This window comes from Salarias fasciatus (assembly GCF_902148845.1).
Source record: "Salarias fasciatus chromosome 23 unlocalized genomic scaffold, fSalaFa1.1 super_scaffold_20, whole genome shotgun sequence".
Taxonomy (NCBI): domain Eukaryota; kingdom Metazoa; phylum Chordata; class Actinopteri; order Blenniiformes; family Blenniidae; genus Salarias; species Salarias fasciatus.
This window is the reverse complement of record NW_021941230.1, coordinates 16,209,857-16,224,297: the sequence shown is the minus strand read 5'-3', so window position 1 is coordinate 16,224,297 and position 14,441 is coordinate 16,209,857. Positions and strand designations below refer to the sequence as shown.

Below are 14,441 nucleotides of genomic sequence, written 5' to 3'. Positions count from 1 at the left end.
GGAGAGATTACCAGAAAAAGAGTGAGTGCCACGGAAGCTGCTGCTCTCAGGGGAGCATCGCCGATTCTGAGTCAAATCAAACTCTCAAAGTTTTCACAGAATGAAGGGCAGGCTTGTGATGAGGCATTCAATGTCTGTAGGAACTCTGACCAGCGGCAGGAAGTGCCCTGTCTGTACGTTTGAATTGCGTCAGGCCGCGTTTCCCTCCTGCCCCTCGACTTCCTGTCGAGCCTTTTGTGATGCTAATGATGCATTCAGGGGATTTATCCAGCTCTGACAGGCGGATCCTGGAGCGTTTAATGTCACGTCCCGTCAAAGGGCCGGTCAAAGGTCAGACAGCATCAGTGCTCACTAAAACTGAGAAAATTTAGATTATTATTCAGCTATTCATGATCGAAATTTTAATTCTATTTAAAATGTCACATAAGTAATTATTAATTTCTTCCCATTTATTTAAATAAGTAAAAAACATACTGAAGTTGTTATAATTAAGAGTGATAAATGTGATATGACAGGAGCAGATTTGATTAAAATCTCAGATGATAATAAAAATAAATAAATAAGTAATAATAATGAAAGAGACGCCTCAGTGAATTTACAACACGGTGCTTTATTTTTGAGATCATGAGACAGACGGGTGTTTTAATCTGTTGATTTGTGTGTGTGTGTGTGCGTGCGTGTGCGTGGGCGTGTGCGTGTGTGTGTCTAGAAGGGCAGTGTGTCCAGGAAGAGCTGGTCTATGATGGGTGGTGGGGGAACCAGGTCCTCCAGCTTCAGGTAGAAGATCCTCTGCAGGCCCTGAATGCACAGCGTGTGCAGCTTCTGCAGCAGCCGGGACAGCTGGTCCGGCCGGGACCGGGACTGGGACCAGGACTGGGGCCCAGGCCCGGACCCGGACCCGGACTTAGAGCCGGACTCACACCTGGAGCCCAGCGAGTCCTTCATGCAGCGCAGCACATGTCTCCGCAGCTCCTCCACCTTCTTGTGCTCCTTCAGACCGTGACGCTCTGCAGACCCCACCAGAGCAATTTACTTTTTTATTTTTGACACCAAATATAAACATAAAAATGAGAGTAAATCCAACAACAGCAATAATAACCATAATGATAATGACAACGAGGACGATAAACACAATGATGAACACAGTAACTATGGAAAAAACAATGCCCAACCATTACAATGACAACAATATTTTTAATGTAAAGAAACCACAAACATTTGGTACATCAATAACAGCATAAAGAAGAAAAGCAAAACTAAAGATTACTGGGAAAATAACATGTACAACAATACAATTACAGGAGAAACAATGGAATAAATAAATAAATAAATAAATAAAGTGACATGAGCTGATTAACACGTGGAAAGAAAGAATTATGGATCAATATTCAAAGATATTCATAAACGTCTTTTCTAATCAATTTATTTAAAAGTGTGTTGTTTTGCTGCCCTCTGGTGGACGCAGCGTGTAACTGCTCCCTGATAGTGACTGATAAAACAGGAAACAGCCGCAGATAAACTCCTGCAGTCCTGCAGTCCAGAAAGGCTTACAATAAAAATTAAAATGAAAATTTTGATACCAAGTACAAGAATGATTTGATTTCCAGTTAGATGTAATTCCTCCAGATGTTAAATACTTTGATTCTAAAACATAGTAAACAACACAGATGTTCAACATTCCATTCAAAACACCAAATTAAAAGACAAAAATTAAAATAAATAAATAAATAAATAAAAATACGAGATTGACAGAATGGTTTGACGACGGTAAATGATGAGACCTGTCAGCAGAGCCAGGCTGCAGATGCAGGAGAAGGCCGTCACGTCCAGGTCCATCCGCTGCAGCTCGGCGGAGAACTGTTCGATTCCGTCCATCCACTCCCCGAAGCCGCGCAGCAGCTGCAGCCGGTGCAGCACGGAGCCGTCACAGAAGACCAGCTGGCCGTCCGCGGGCCGGCACCTGGCGCACAGCGGGGGGTGAGCGGCTTCCCCGAGCGCGCGCGCGTGTGTGTGAGAGTGTGTGTGTGTGTACCTGTAGCACAGGCGCAGCACGAACAGCTCCAGGAAGGCGGAGTAGAAGAGCAGGTCCTGGTCGTGCGCGTGCAGCGTGCTGAACCCGGGCACGCGCTGCGCCCAGCGCCGGGTCACCTCCATGCAGCGGCTCAGCAGCTCGTAGAAGACCCGCACGTGCTGCCCGCCGTCCCCCGCCGGGCTGCGGGGACGCTCCGTGAACTGCGGGGGAGCGGTGGAGACGGCCCGGTCACTCAGCTCCCCCGCCCTCACGAGCCGTCGGAACGGACAGTGGAGTACCTGCGAGTAGTCCAGGCGGGAGGGCACCGGGTTCGAGTCCACGTGGGCCTGGACGAGGGCGCTCAGCAGAGAACCGCTGTCCGACTGGGGGTCCCCCCCACTCCGAGGTCTGGACGGGAGGCGACCCCGACGGCCCTTCAGACTGTCCGTCCTCACCACTGAGGGTCGGGGGACAGGGGGGGAGACAGGGGGGGCAGAAGGGACAGAGGGAGACAGACCAGGGGAGACAGGCTGAGGCGGGAGAGAGCGGCCTGTGTCGGCGGTGCGTTCAGGGACCTGGGGTCAGCGGGTTACCTTCTCTCACCATCCCCACACTCAGACACTTCTGGAAGCGGCAGAACTGACAGCGGTTCCTCCGACGTTTGTCCACCGGACAGCTCTGAGCGGACACACACACGTACTGAGCGTTCTTCTGCACTGTGCGCTGCACACACACACACAAACACACATGTATTCGTCTCAGTGTCTCAAATTACACGCTTGTCACTTAAAATCCATCACAAAACAAAAAATGCGATCAAAAATGTTTTTTTTTATTTTTTTTGTTTTTTTCTTTAGTTAAGCCAAATTTTCATCTCCAGACATTTTTTCTTTAAATCTTCAGTCAGCCTGAACTTGTCTCTCTTTTTCTTTTTTGAGTAAGAAGATGGAGTTTCTGATTTGTGCAGATCTTGTTAATGAATCTGAAGTCATTCCCGGGTCGTCCTCGCTGTGTGGCCAGCCTGGGGGGGGGGGGGGGGGGGGGGGGGGGGGGGGGGGGGGCCTCTGGGGCCTCTGGGGCCCATCAGGCATGCTGGGCAGCCCGGGCCAGTCTGGGTAAATACAGGCTCGTGGTCATTCATAATTTCAGAATGTACCCATGAGAGAGGTGTGTGTGTGTGTGTGTGTGTGTGTGTGTGTGTGTGTGTGTGTGTGTGTGTGTGTGTGTGTGTGTGTGCGCGCGCGCGCGTGTGTTAAAAATGCTTCACTTTGTCCACACTAAAGCAAAACAAACAACAAACATGAAATGTGTTTAAAATCAAAGCAGACGTCATGCCACTGACATTCCAAACTTCATAATAACCTAACAACGATAAACATTTTAATGTTTTACAGCATCTCACACAGTCTCCAAATTTTCAAGTGGGCCTCATCACGTTTACTTTTTTATTATTTCTTCTAACATTTTCTCTGAAGGTGATTTAAAATGAGAAGAATGTGAGAAGGAAGCGCTTGGTAAATGTTTCTGATCATGCTTCCACTTCCATGAGGCTGTGCGTAAAGTGTGCGCGTGCCTCGGGCTCTGAACGCACCTTGAAGAAGCCCTTGCAGCCCTCGCAGGTGCGCACTCCGTAGTGCTGACAGGCGGCGCTGTCCCCGCACACCGCGCACAGCCCCTCCGCGTTCCCGCACCGCTGCGGGGGCAGAGCCAGCCCCGTGGGACTCTGCGGGAGTCTCGCGGACATCTGCGCGTGCTTGGGACTGAGCAGCGAGAACCGGGACAGCGCGCCTCTCCGGTGCGCCGCCGCCGACAGGTAGTCGTGGCGGAGCGCGAGCACGGAGCCCGAGTCCTCCCACAGCGGCCCCCCGGGGCCGTGCAGGCCGAGGGGGTGAGGCGAGGGCTGCCGGTAGAAGTACACTGAGCCCGGGGGAGGCAGCAGCTCCTCTGGCTGGTGACGCTCCTCCATCTTTACGCACGGCAGCTCCGCCGGCGCCGGCACCTGGAAAACGCACGGCGGCTTCACGTCGTACCCGCAGCCGACCGTCTCCCCCGGCGGGGCGAACCCGGGCCCCGAGGTGGCCGCGGACAGCTCGCTGTTGGTCAGATCCATGCTGAACTTGACGAACTCCGGCGTCAGGATGTCTGCGCGGCGCTCCGCCGCGGCGCACGGCGGCGCGGAGCCACACGCGCTCTGCACGCACGGCATGGTGGCCCCCGGACACCGGCAGGGGAAAGACGGGTCTGTCAGAAAGAGGAGAGAATGTGCAGAATGGAAAGAGGAAGAGTGTAGGAGAACCTGCAGCGGCCACAAAAACTGACAACAGTCCAACACCTGTCCAAACAGCGCAGCTCTTTGGTTTATTATGATCTAAAAGAAAAAAAAAATCAGGCAACAGGTGCTGTGTTATGATCTGTTACCATTTAAAACTTTAGTGGCGTGCGTGCGCGTGTTTGTGTTGGTAGTTTTAGAAGACTGTTCAATTAAATTACGATTTATTGATGTATTTTCTGTATGACTTTGGTATTTTTTGGACTTTTTTAAAATTAATTTTAGAATAAAAAGGGAATTTTACCGAACACATTTAAAATGAAAATACAAACTAATATTTCTGTCATTTCTGAAAATCTACACATTTCTGTCCAGAAATGGAACGGAGCAGTTTTTACCTGCAGGCTGGATCGTTCACGCGCTCTGGATAGTAATACGCACAGTCCCGCTGAAGGAAATGCGCGGGATCCTTCACGGCCGAGGGGAGGGGAGGCGACAGTATCCAGCAATGAGTAGTCCCATGTCTGCACCCGCAATGTGTGCGGGGGAGAAACAAAAGACACGCACCGCGAGCGCGGAGGAGCTCAGCCCGCAGACTGACTCCCGCACCATCCCACACTGAGCTTTTGTTTTACGCGCTCCCGTGACCGAAGAGCCGGGTACGCGCAGAGGGGTGGTGGGATGGTGGGCTTTGTCACAAGTGTGTGTGTGTGTGTGTGTGTGTGTGTGTGTGTGTGTGTGTGTGTGTGTGTGTGTGTGTGTGTGTGTGTGTGTACGCGGTTTTTTCTGTTTTGAACTGGTGTAAATAACATTTTCTAAATACTAATATCCTAAAGTTGGGGTATGAAGGGACTGTCCCAGTTTTATCGATAAGGACCACTGCCATGAAATTAGAAATGGACTTTTTGAAAGGAAGAGGATTATTTATTTACTTATCTTCCCCTGAAAGCAGAAAAAGGCAAACATTTGCTTCTCTCTTTACCTCCATATTTGTCCTTCCTTCTTCGTCATTTTTTCATCGCTTTCAATCTTCTACTTTTTTTTATTTTGTTTACCCTTTTTATATTTCTCTTTTATTTTTCCCTATCTTTTCACAGCCTTTAGTCTGTCGTTGTTTTCCAATTTTCCTTCTCAATTCTTTTCCCCAGTATCCTCTCATCTTCTCCAATTATCCATCTTTAGATCATTTTTTTTAAATGTTTGTTCTTTTTTTCATATTTTTTCATCGTTCTTACATTGTTTTTCTTATTTTTTAATTTTAAGTATTGCTTTGCATAACTTTACTTCCTCCTTTTTCCTATTTGTTTCTTATTTCCATCGTTGAGAAAAAGGATGGACAGACCAATGTTGCGCCATATAGCATCTCCTTGACGTCACCGCCGAGGTCCCGCCTCCTCTTTGCTCCTATTGGAGGAGCCGTCCCCGCTGCGTCGCTCCCTATTGGCTGCTCGGGTCGTCGCTCAGCGCCGCTGTGCTTCCTGGTTGAAGCTGTCGGACGGAGGTCCGAGAAGCCGGAGATCCTCGGAGCGGCGGCGGCTGTCCTCCGTGCCCGCGTCCCCGGAGCGACCCTCCCCACAGGAAAGCTGTGAGTGCGAGCGCGTGTCACCTTTTAAAGTCGCCCTTGAAGCGCGTGTTTTCTGTCAGAGGAGCTAAACCCGCGCGTCGGTGTGTGTTATCGGCTGTTAGGAATCGGCTCCTCCTCCAGGTTCAAACCAGGTTCCTCCTGTTGGGGCCTCCTCGGTCCTCGCACGCAAACGAAGATGTCGGAGTGACAGCAGCTGTCGGTAGAGACGGTCCCCACGAGGAGTGTAGCTTGTTTAATAGCTGAACGCCTCGCGGGGCGAACGGCGCCTTTCCCGCCGGTCGACCTGTTGATCAGGAGCCGTGAGGCGTTCAGGTGCAAACAGCTGGGGAACATTCAGCTGCCGGTCACCGAGGGGAACAGGTGGTCCTGTTCAAGGAGCCCCGGCTTTGTCGCCCTGCATTCCACGCAGAGGGGCAGCAGCTGACTCAGGGCAGGCTGAACTACCGGTTCCCAATCTCTGGTCCTTGGACCTTGTCTGAACATGACAGAGACAAACCCTGAAGTACACACCCAATATCAACATGTACATAATGCAGCCTGTCAGCTCTGTTGTAGAATGTAGAAAGTGTGGAATGGTGCCTTCAGGGCCACCTGAAAAAAAAATGGTGTTTTTTATACACAAAGTGAAGGATTTACAAGAGAATCACCACTATTAGCTTAGCGTGTGTCATAGTTTCAAGCATAATCTTAAGCTAGAAATTAAGGTGTTCTGCTAACCTTGAACGCATCGTGTCGTATTTGAAGGTAGAATAAGTAAGAAATTATGCAATAAAAACAAAAATTCTCATTTTTCACCTGTAATTGAAGAAACATTCCCCTTAATCGATCTCTCGTCTCCATCAACAATGTCTCGGTCCAGTTTTTTCCTTTCAAAATAAGAGTTATGGGACAGAACAACTCCGATGAGCGGAGCTTCCGGGTTTTGTAGCCAATCATGTGAGTTCGCGAGTTATTTCATTATGGCGCCACCAGACGTGTGCATGCGGTATTACAAGCTCCCCGAGCGGTTTGTAAATTTAATGTAAACTCGGCAGTGGAACTTTTCCGAACTGGTAAAAGTTAGAATTTCCCGACTCCGTGATGCTGCCTGTGGACTCTGGTGCCCCCTGGAGGAGAGGAGACCCCCGCCACATGCTGTGACCGGGCGAACGTGGCGCAGAGGCCCGGCCGCCACGCTCGCTGTCTCACACACAGACGGAGAGTTTTCCTGTGCGCTGGTGTGGTGACGGTGGCGTGGTGCGGCGTTCCGGAGGTCATTAGCCAGAGCAGACGGTCTGCTGACATTTCGCCATCTGTGTCCCGCACAATGAAAATGTATTAGAAGCTGCTGCGTGTGTGAGACGGAGCTAAGAGCAACACAATTTCCCCGAAAAGTTGTGTGTGAGATTGTTTTTCTGCCGAGGTCCCCTCCCTCTCGGACCCCGCCCATCCCTCATCAGTCAGCTGAGTGTAAGCCCCGCCCCCACTCCTCCGGCTGCAGGTCTCATGGCGTTCAGGAAGGCGTTGAAGCGGGTGGCGGTGGTCTGCAGTGGGGTGGCAGGCGCCACCTTCAGCCTGTGGCAGCTGCTGGAGTACAAGAAGACACAGGTAATCCCACAGTGTGTGTGTGTGTGTGTGTGTGTGTGTGTGTGTGTTACGGTTTGTGCAAACGTGTCCTGACTGGTTCGAAGAATGTTTCCACTGGAGGGTTCGAGATGTTTTTGCAGCAGAAGCAGGAAGTCGGCGTCTCTCTCTGCATCGCCACACATTAAAACGTCTTCTGTGCTGGTGTGATGAGCAGCTGGGGATTCTGGGAAATGTTCACACCGTTACTGAAAATGCAACTTTGTAAAGACGTCGGTCTCGTTGATGCTTGAATGCCTGTCACTGTGGTACAGAATGCTGTTATTGTGGAAACGGACACCGTGACAAACAGCTGTGACCTCTGACCTGCTTTATTTTAAGCCTTGCACATCATGTGACTCTCTGCCTTCATCTTGACTTGCATTGAAGTTCTATTTTGAAAACCTGCGTGAGAAAGTGGCTGATGATGGCGAGGAGCATCTGCGCTCCCCCTGACCTCCGACCTCTGACCCGGCGCGGTGTGTAGATGTCAGGTGACTGGCCGTGGTCTAACGTGACCTCTTTGCTTTGTGTCCCGGTGGGTGCACCGACGTCTCCGTCCTCGCCGCAGCCCGGCTCGGTAAGCTCGCCACCGCCGCCGCCCTCATCAGGCTGATTGTTTGTACAATGGCTGCTAATCACACACGCCTGTAATCACTGCTGATGATCCGTCCCGCACACACACACACACACACACACACCCGCGCTAACGCACGCAGGGCCGACTGGCTATCAGCCGCTCTCTGACTTCGTGATTACGGGGCTCACGGGCGTCATCACAAATAAAAGCAGAGACAATGATGGGATGACGGTCGCGGATCGGCGCCGGCGCCGGCCACCATCTGCAAGTCAAATGCTGCATTAGCTCCCAATCAGTCTGGTGCAATCAATAACCAGCCGGGCTCTCGTTAGCACCGACTTCTTCTGAGCTGATCACGCTCTGAATTCTCTTGCTGTCCGCATGCCGTCCGCCGCCGCTTCCTGTCCGCATGCCGTCCACCGCCGCTTCCTGTCCGCATGCCGTCCACCGCCGCTTCCTGTCGGCATGCCGTCCACCGCCGCTTCCTGTCGGCATGTCGTCCACCGCCGCTTCCTATCCGCATGCCGTCCATCGCTGCTTCAAAAGCTGCGGCGCCATATTCCTTCATCCTGCTCTGAACGGGATGAAACGTGGATTAATCAGACCTGTGAGATTAATCTGCAGCCGCACATCTGGCAGTAACTGGAAGGACCAGTAGCAAGTGTGCCGGCGCCTGCCCGAGGTCTCTGACCGCTTCCCAGAGCGCCGCTGAGTTTCCGGAACGCCTCCGAGGCCGAGAGCCGCTGCGAGGCCGTCGTGGTGCGTTCAGGGACACGGAGAGTCTCACTGCGTGTGTCTCTGTGTCCCCTTCAGGCGCGGCTCGCTCACGTCGCCGCCGAGGCCGAGCTCAGCGTCCCCTTCGCCGACGAGCTGCCGTCACGGCGCGCCCAGCTGGAGGCGCTGAGGAGCAGCGAGTTCGACGTGCTGGTGGTTGGAGGCGGAGCCACAGGGGCAGGATGCGCCTTGGACGCCGTCACTCGCAGTGAGTCGACGTAGAATCCAGCTGAACCGGGCTCCGGAAAGCGAGCCGTCCTCCTGACTCCTCCCCCTCCTCAGACCTGAAGACGGCTCTGGTGGAGAGGAACGACTTCTCCTCCGGAACCAGCAGCCGCAGCACCAAGCTGATCCACGGCGGCGTGCGCTACCTGCAGAAGGCCATCATGCAGCTGGACTACGAGCAGGTTCCTGCTCTTTTCCCCCGTCGTCGCGTGTCGGCGCGACGGCTGCTTCCCGATGCGGTATCGTCAAAATAAAGGTTTTCCTTCCTGATTCCCGCAGTACATGATGGTGAAAGAAGCGCTCCATGAGCGAGCCAATCTGCTGGAGATCGCTCCTCACCTGTCGGCGCCGCTACCCATCATGCTTCCTGTTTATAAGTAGGGCTCCGAGCAGGGCGTGAGTGACGGGGTGTGTGTGTTTACGTGTGTGTGTGAGTGAGGTTTGCGGCTGTGTGTGGATCCCAGGTGGTGGCAGCTGCCGTACTTCTGGGCCGGGATCAAGATGTACGACCTGGTGGCGGGAGTCCAGTGTCTGAAGAGCAGCTACGTCCTCAGCAAGTCCAAAGCGCTGGAGCTCTTCCCCATGCTCAAGAAGGACAAGCTGGTGGGCGCCATCGTTTACTACGACGGTGAGTCCGCCGGCCGGCCCCGCTGCCGCTCTGCCGCTCTTATTGTGAAAGGTGACGGCTCGATTCTCCCGGAGCGGCGAGCCGGAGGAGCGCTGACGCCGCCTGAGGCTTCCTGAAGCACGTGTCGATGTTTCAGACCGCTGAGGTCTGATTTCACCTCCTCCACCATCATCCAGCCATTATCACGTCTGGAACAATCAGACCCTGACATTTACGGGGAACACACACACACACACTCACTCACACAGACACACACACACACACACTGTTTCCAGCAGAAGACAACCTGCGGACTGAATTTATCCCTCAGAATCGTCTTGTTTACACAGAATGGAACTAATGAGTTCTAATCATACAGAAACAGGAGCTCTGCGGCTCCGAGTGCCGGAACCGATGGACCGAGTCCCGAGACGTAGCCGGAGAGTCTCCGACCCGCCGCCGGGTCAGGAGGAGGGGGGGTGTGGCAGGAAGCAGGTGGAATTATCCCGCCGTCAACGTGTCTTTCAGGCCAGCACAACGACGCCCGCATGAACCTGGCCATCGCCCTGACCGCCGCCCGCTACGGCGCCGCCACGGCCAACTACACCGAGGTGGTGCACCTGCTGAAGACCGGGGACCCGAACGGCGGCCCGGACCGGGTGTGTGGCGCCCGCTGCAGGGACGTCATCACAGGTGAGCCTCGCCTCCCCCGTGTCCTGTGACGGGACGGAGTTCTGTGAGCTGATTGGACGGGGATGCTCTGTGAGCTGATTGGACGGGGGCCTCTCACAGGGGAGGAGTTTGACGTGAAGGCTAAGTGTGTGATCAACGCCACCGGCCCCTTCACCGACTCCCTGCGGAGGATGGACGACCAGCAGACGGAGAACATCTGCCAGCCCAGCGCCGGCGTCCACATCGTCATCCCCGGATACTACAGGTAACCTAGCAACCGGCCTGCGGTGCGTTCAGGGGCAGCTCAGCCATGTCAATGCCAGTGTTTCCCCCTATTAATGGACGGTACCACTGTAATCTTGACCTCTGACCTCTGTCAGTCCTGACAACATGGGTCTTCTGGATCCGGCGACCAGCGACGGCCGCGTCATCTTCTTCCTGCCGTGGGAGAACATGACCATCGCCGGGACGACGGACACCCCCACGCAGGTGACGGCCCACCCCATCCCCGGAGAGGACGACATCAACTTCATCCTGACGGAGGTCCGCAACTACCTGAGCCCCGACGTGGAGGGTAGGGTCCCGGTCCGGGTCCAGGTCTGGGTCCGGGGTCGCACACGCCTGTACGAGACTGGTGGTGACAGACGGTTCACAGTGTGTGTGTGTGTGTGTGTGTGTGTGTGTGTAGTGCGCAGAGGCGACGTGCTGGCGGCGTGGAGCGGCATCCGCCCCCTGGTGACTGACCCCAGCTCCAAAGACACTCAGTCCATCTGCAGGAACCACGTGGTCAGCATCAGCGGCAGCGGCCTGGTCACCATCGCCGGTCAGTCTGACGCCCGCGCTCCGACCCCGCCCGCTTCCTGCCGCGCTCACGCCCGCTTCCTGTTTCAGGGGGGAAGTGGACCACCTACCGCTCCATGGCGGAGGAGACGCTGGACGCGGCGGTCCGGGCGCACGGCCTGCGGGCGGAGCCCTGCCGGACGGTGGGCCTGGTGCTGGAGGGGGGCAAGGGCTGGAGCCCCACCCTCTACATCCGGCTGGTGCAGGACTACGGCCTGGAGAAGGAGGTCGGAGCCGAGTGCGTCGACTGATCGGACGTAAAGTCGTATCGCACAGAGATTTCACCCCCTCCCCCCTCCCCCCACCAGGTGGCGCAGCATCTGGCCTCCACCTACGGCGTCAGAGCGTTCGATGTTGCTAAGATGGCTCAGGTGACAGGTCAGCGCTGGCCCATCGTGGGAAAGAGGCTGGTGTCAGAGTTCCCCTACATCGAGAGCGAGGTAACCGCAGCGTGTGTGTGTGTGTGTGTGTGTGTGTGTGTGTGTGTGTCCACTGCTCCCGGGTGCAGTGGACTGACTGTGCGCTCCCCTGCAGGTGATCTACGCCATCAAAGAGTACGCCTGCACCGCCATCGACGTCCTGGCCCGCCGGACCCGCCTGGGCTTCCTCAACGTCCAGGCGGCCGACGAGGCGCTGCCCCGCATCGTCGCCATCATGGGCCAGGAGCTGGGCTGGAGCCAGGAGCGCAGGACGGTACGGGGCCGCGGTTCGATTCCTCGGCAGTTACAGTTACTCATTTGATCGGTTTCTCGTGAGGACTCGGTTTTATTGGTGGTTCCGTTTCTCCAGGCGGAGCTGGAATCGGCCCGGAAGTTCCTGTACCATGAGATGGGGTACAGGTCTCGATCCGAGCAGCTGACCAGGACCTCGGAGATCAACCTGGACAACCAGGAGGTGGTGAGGTAAATCCAGCCGGGCGTCACACTGATCCGGGTCGAAGGTCAACAGGCCGGCTTCCGTCTGAGCTCAGCGTCTCTCCGCTCAGGTACAAGAAACGCTTCCACAAGTTTGACAAGGAGAGTAAAGGATTCATCACCACGGTGGACGTGCAGCGGGTGTTAGAGGTGAGCAGCTCCTCCTCCTCCTGCTCTTCATCCTCCTCCTCCTCCTCCTCCTCCTCATGCTGACCTCTGACCCTGCAGAGCATCAACGTCCACATCGATGAAAACGCTCTGCACGAAATCCTCAACGAGGTCGACCTGAACAAAAACGGACAGGTGGAGATCGACGAGTTCCTGCAGGTACAGAGAGACACACACACACACACACACACACACACACACACACACACACACACACACACACACACACACACACACACACACACACACACACACACACACACACACACAGATCGATGCTGATCTTCTCCTGAATGAATAAAGATGAGTTGAGGGAACAGAAGCTGGGAGCGTTCAGGAAGTGGAGTGTGTGTGTGTGTGTGCGGCAACGGACACCAGTGTTCACGCGGCCTTTTTAAATGAGCTCTTTGTTTGACCTTTGACCTCTGCGGTGCGTCCTCACTGATTGGCTGTCACTGGCCCCGCCCCCCGTGCAGCTGATGAGCGCGGTGAAGAAGGGCCAGGTGTCGGACAGCCGGCTGGCCATCCTGATGAAGACGGCCGAGGAGACGCTGGACGAGCGGGGCCCGGTGACGGTGGACCGCAGCGGGGGCGGAGTCTGAGCGCGGCGGTGGGAGGGGCCAGCGGTCCGCTCTCCTCACTCCACATGTGCTTTACTTCTTCTTCAGAATCCTTTTTCTAAACTCCACCTCCGTTAACCGCAGCTTTTCAACACCTGAACGTTTACCGACGCTGCTAACGCTAACGCTAATGCTAACACTAACGCTAACCCTCCAGATGTGTGCTGATGTTCGTGTGCATGACGAGATGAAAGACCAAAAATTCACACTCCAGAAAATGTTTGAGTTTTTAAAGTAAAAACTGTTTCAGCTGCCAGAGTCTGACAGAGAAAGATTTAAGCTAAATGTTTTGAAATGAAAGAAAAAGTCGTGAATGTTTTATCTTTTTAAATGTTACGTTTGATTCAGGCTGCTGCTTCTTTTAGGTCTGATTTAAAGTTAAACTGAGAATGTAAAGAGAAAGCAGCAGGTTCAGCTGAAGGTCGGGAAGAACTGAATGAAATGTTTTAAACACTGCTTTGACTTCGTTACTGAGCTGAAAAACTTTACTTTCTGTGACAGTTTGAGCTCGTTTTCAGCGCCAGGCTGCTGAAAGAACCCGCCGGTCTTCGTCTCCTGACGATTCCGAATCGAACCGCTGAAATAGTTTGAATGTTTTTATCCTGCTGAGAGAAAAACCTGCGCCTGCTCCGCTTCCTGCTGGACTTCCATGTGAGATTTAAAGTTTTTTTCTATTTTCTGATTTATTTATTCTTTGTACGTCACTTTCAGAGATTTATTTTCTTCACATTAAAAGAGGGAACTTTTTCAATCACCGACTTTTGTTGTGTTGTTTCTGGTCTGTTTTCTTTTTCTGAGCTCAGGCTCAGTGAGTTTTAAGTTTTATTTAGTCGCGTAAATTTGACTTTTAGAGCCGCTGCATGAAGGAATTTTCTCTAAATGAAGTAGAAATAATTGTGTTTTCAAAAGTGTTTTTAGACTTTTGGAGGAACAAAAGTTAAAGCGTGTCTCCTAGAAAAAAGAAATTGTAGAAAAAAATAAGTCATTTTTTAAAAAAGGGGCGTAACCTTTTTTTTTTTTTTTTTTTTGCTGTGTGACAGTAAATCAGATGACACTTTTCCTGCTTTTGGTCAATTAGGATTTTAAAAATGTTTTGTATTTGCTAAATGCCAAAATAATGAGAGAATTTTTTTAGACAATTTTTGTGAACTCCGGAACTCCGGACCTTCATGTGATCCTGTGGCGCCCCCTGGTGGCCAACACAGACATTGGTGGACATTATTTGAAAGAAAAGGGCCTTCTGTGTTTCTAGAAAAAGTCTGAGATGTTTTGAGTTCAGCTCATGAAAAATAGGAACAAAAACTAAAGAGCTGCGTTTCTACTTCTGTTGAGTGTGAAAGGAATCAGAGAGAAGAAGAATCTTCATTTCTCTCAAAGCCCTTAGAGACGTCTGACGTTCCTTCAGTTCAGTTCTGGAGTTTGTTGAGGGGGATCTGGTTCCATCGTGTTGTTCTGTGCAGTATTTCAGTGTTTTTATGCAGATTTGATCAGGTTAGAGTGTGTTGGCAGAGCAGGACTGATCCAAGGTGTGTGTTTCACGGCTCAGGGTTTGGAGTTTGCCGTTGTGCAGCTCG

General features: G+C 53.0%; 2 protein-coding genes across 5 annotated transcripts; one reads left to right on the top strand and one right to left on the bottom strand.

Moving 5' to 3' along the window:
* Window positions 1-705: 705 nt before the first annotated feature.
* Window positions 706-4,217, bottom strand: LOC115383691 (nuclear receptor subfamily 4 group A member 2-like). The gene is made up of 6 exons (XM_030085869.1): window positions 3,603-4,217; window positions 2,605-2,734; window positions 2,311-2,468; window positions 2,033-2,232; window positions 1,782-1,960; window positions 706-1,007 (listed from the first exon to the last, which is right to left on the bottom strand). Exons 1-6 carry the CDS (start codon window positions 4,215-4,217, stop codon window positions 706-708), a joined length of 1,584 nt encoding a protein of 527 aa, XP_029941729.1.
* A 1,541-nt stretch (window positions 4,218-5,758) lies between these two features.
* On the top strand, window positions 5,759-13,626 carry gpd2 (glycerol-3-phosphate dehydrogenase 2 (mitochondrial)). 4 transcript variants are annotated; one of them, XM_030085850.1, is made up of 18 exons: window positions 5,759-5,865; window positions 7,346-7,452; window positions 8,039-8,047; window positions 8,861-9,029; window positions 9,104-9,228; window positions 9,326-9,423; window positions 9,511-9,674; window positions 10,182-10,346; window positions 10,446-10,590; window positions 10,706-10,899; window positions 11,014-11,148; window positions 11,217-11,392; window positions 11,474-11,605; window positions 11,700-11,858; window positions 11,955-12,067; window positions 12,151-12,229; window positions 12,308-12,406; window positions 12,724-13,626. In XM_030085850.1, the coding sequence occupies exons 2-18, from the start codon at window positions 7,351-7,353 to the stop codon at window positions 12,847-12,849; spliced, it is 2,190 nt and encodes a 729-aa protein (XP_029941710.1). In that variant the 5' UTR covers window positions 5,759-5,865; window positions 7,346-7,350; the 3' UTR covers window positions 12,850-13,626. The 4 variants fall into 4 exon arrangements, with proteins under 4 accessions (XP_029941710.1, XP_029941711.1, XP_029941712.1 ...); XM_030085851.1 differs by having other exon boundaries at window positions 5,775-5,865; window positions 7,268-7,452; XM_030085852.1 differs by having other exon boundaries at window positions 5,793-5,865; window positions 7,305-7,452.
* The last annotated feature ends 815 nt before the right edge of the window (window positions 13,627-14,441 follow it).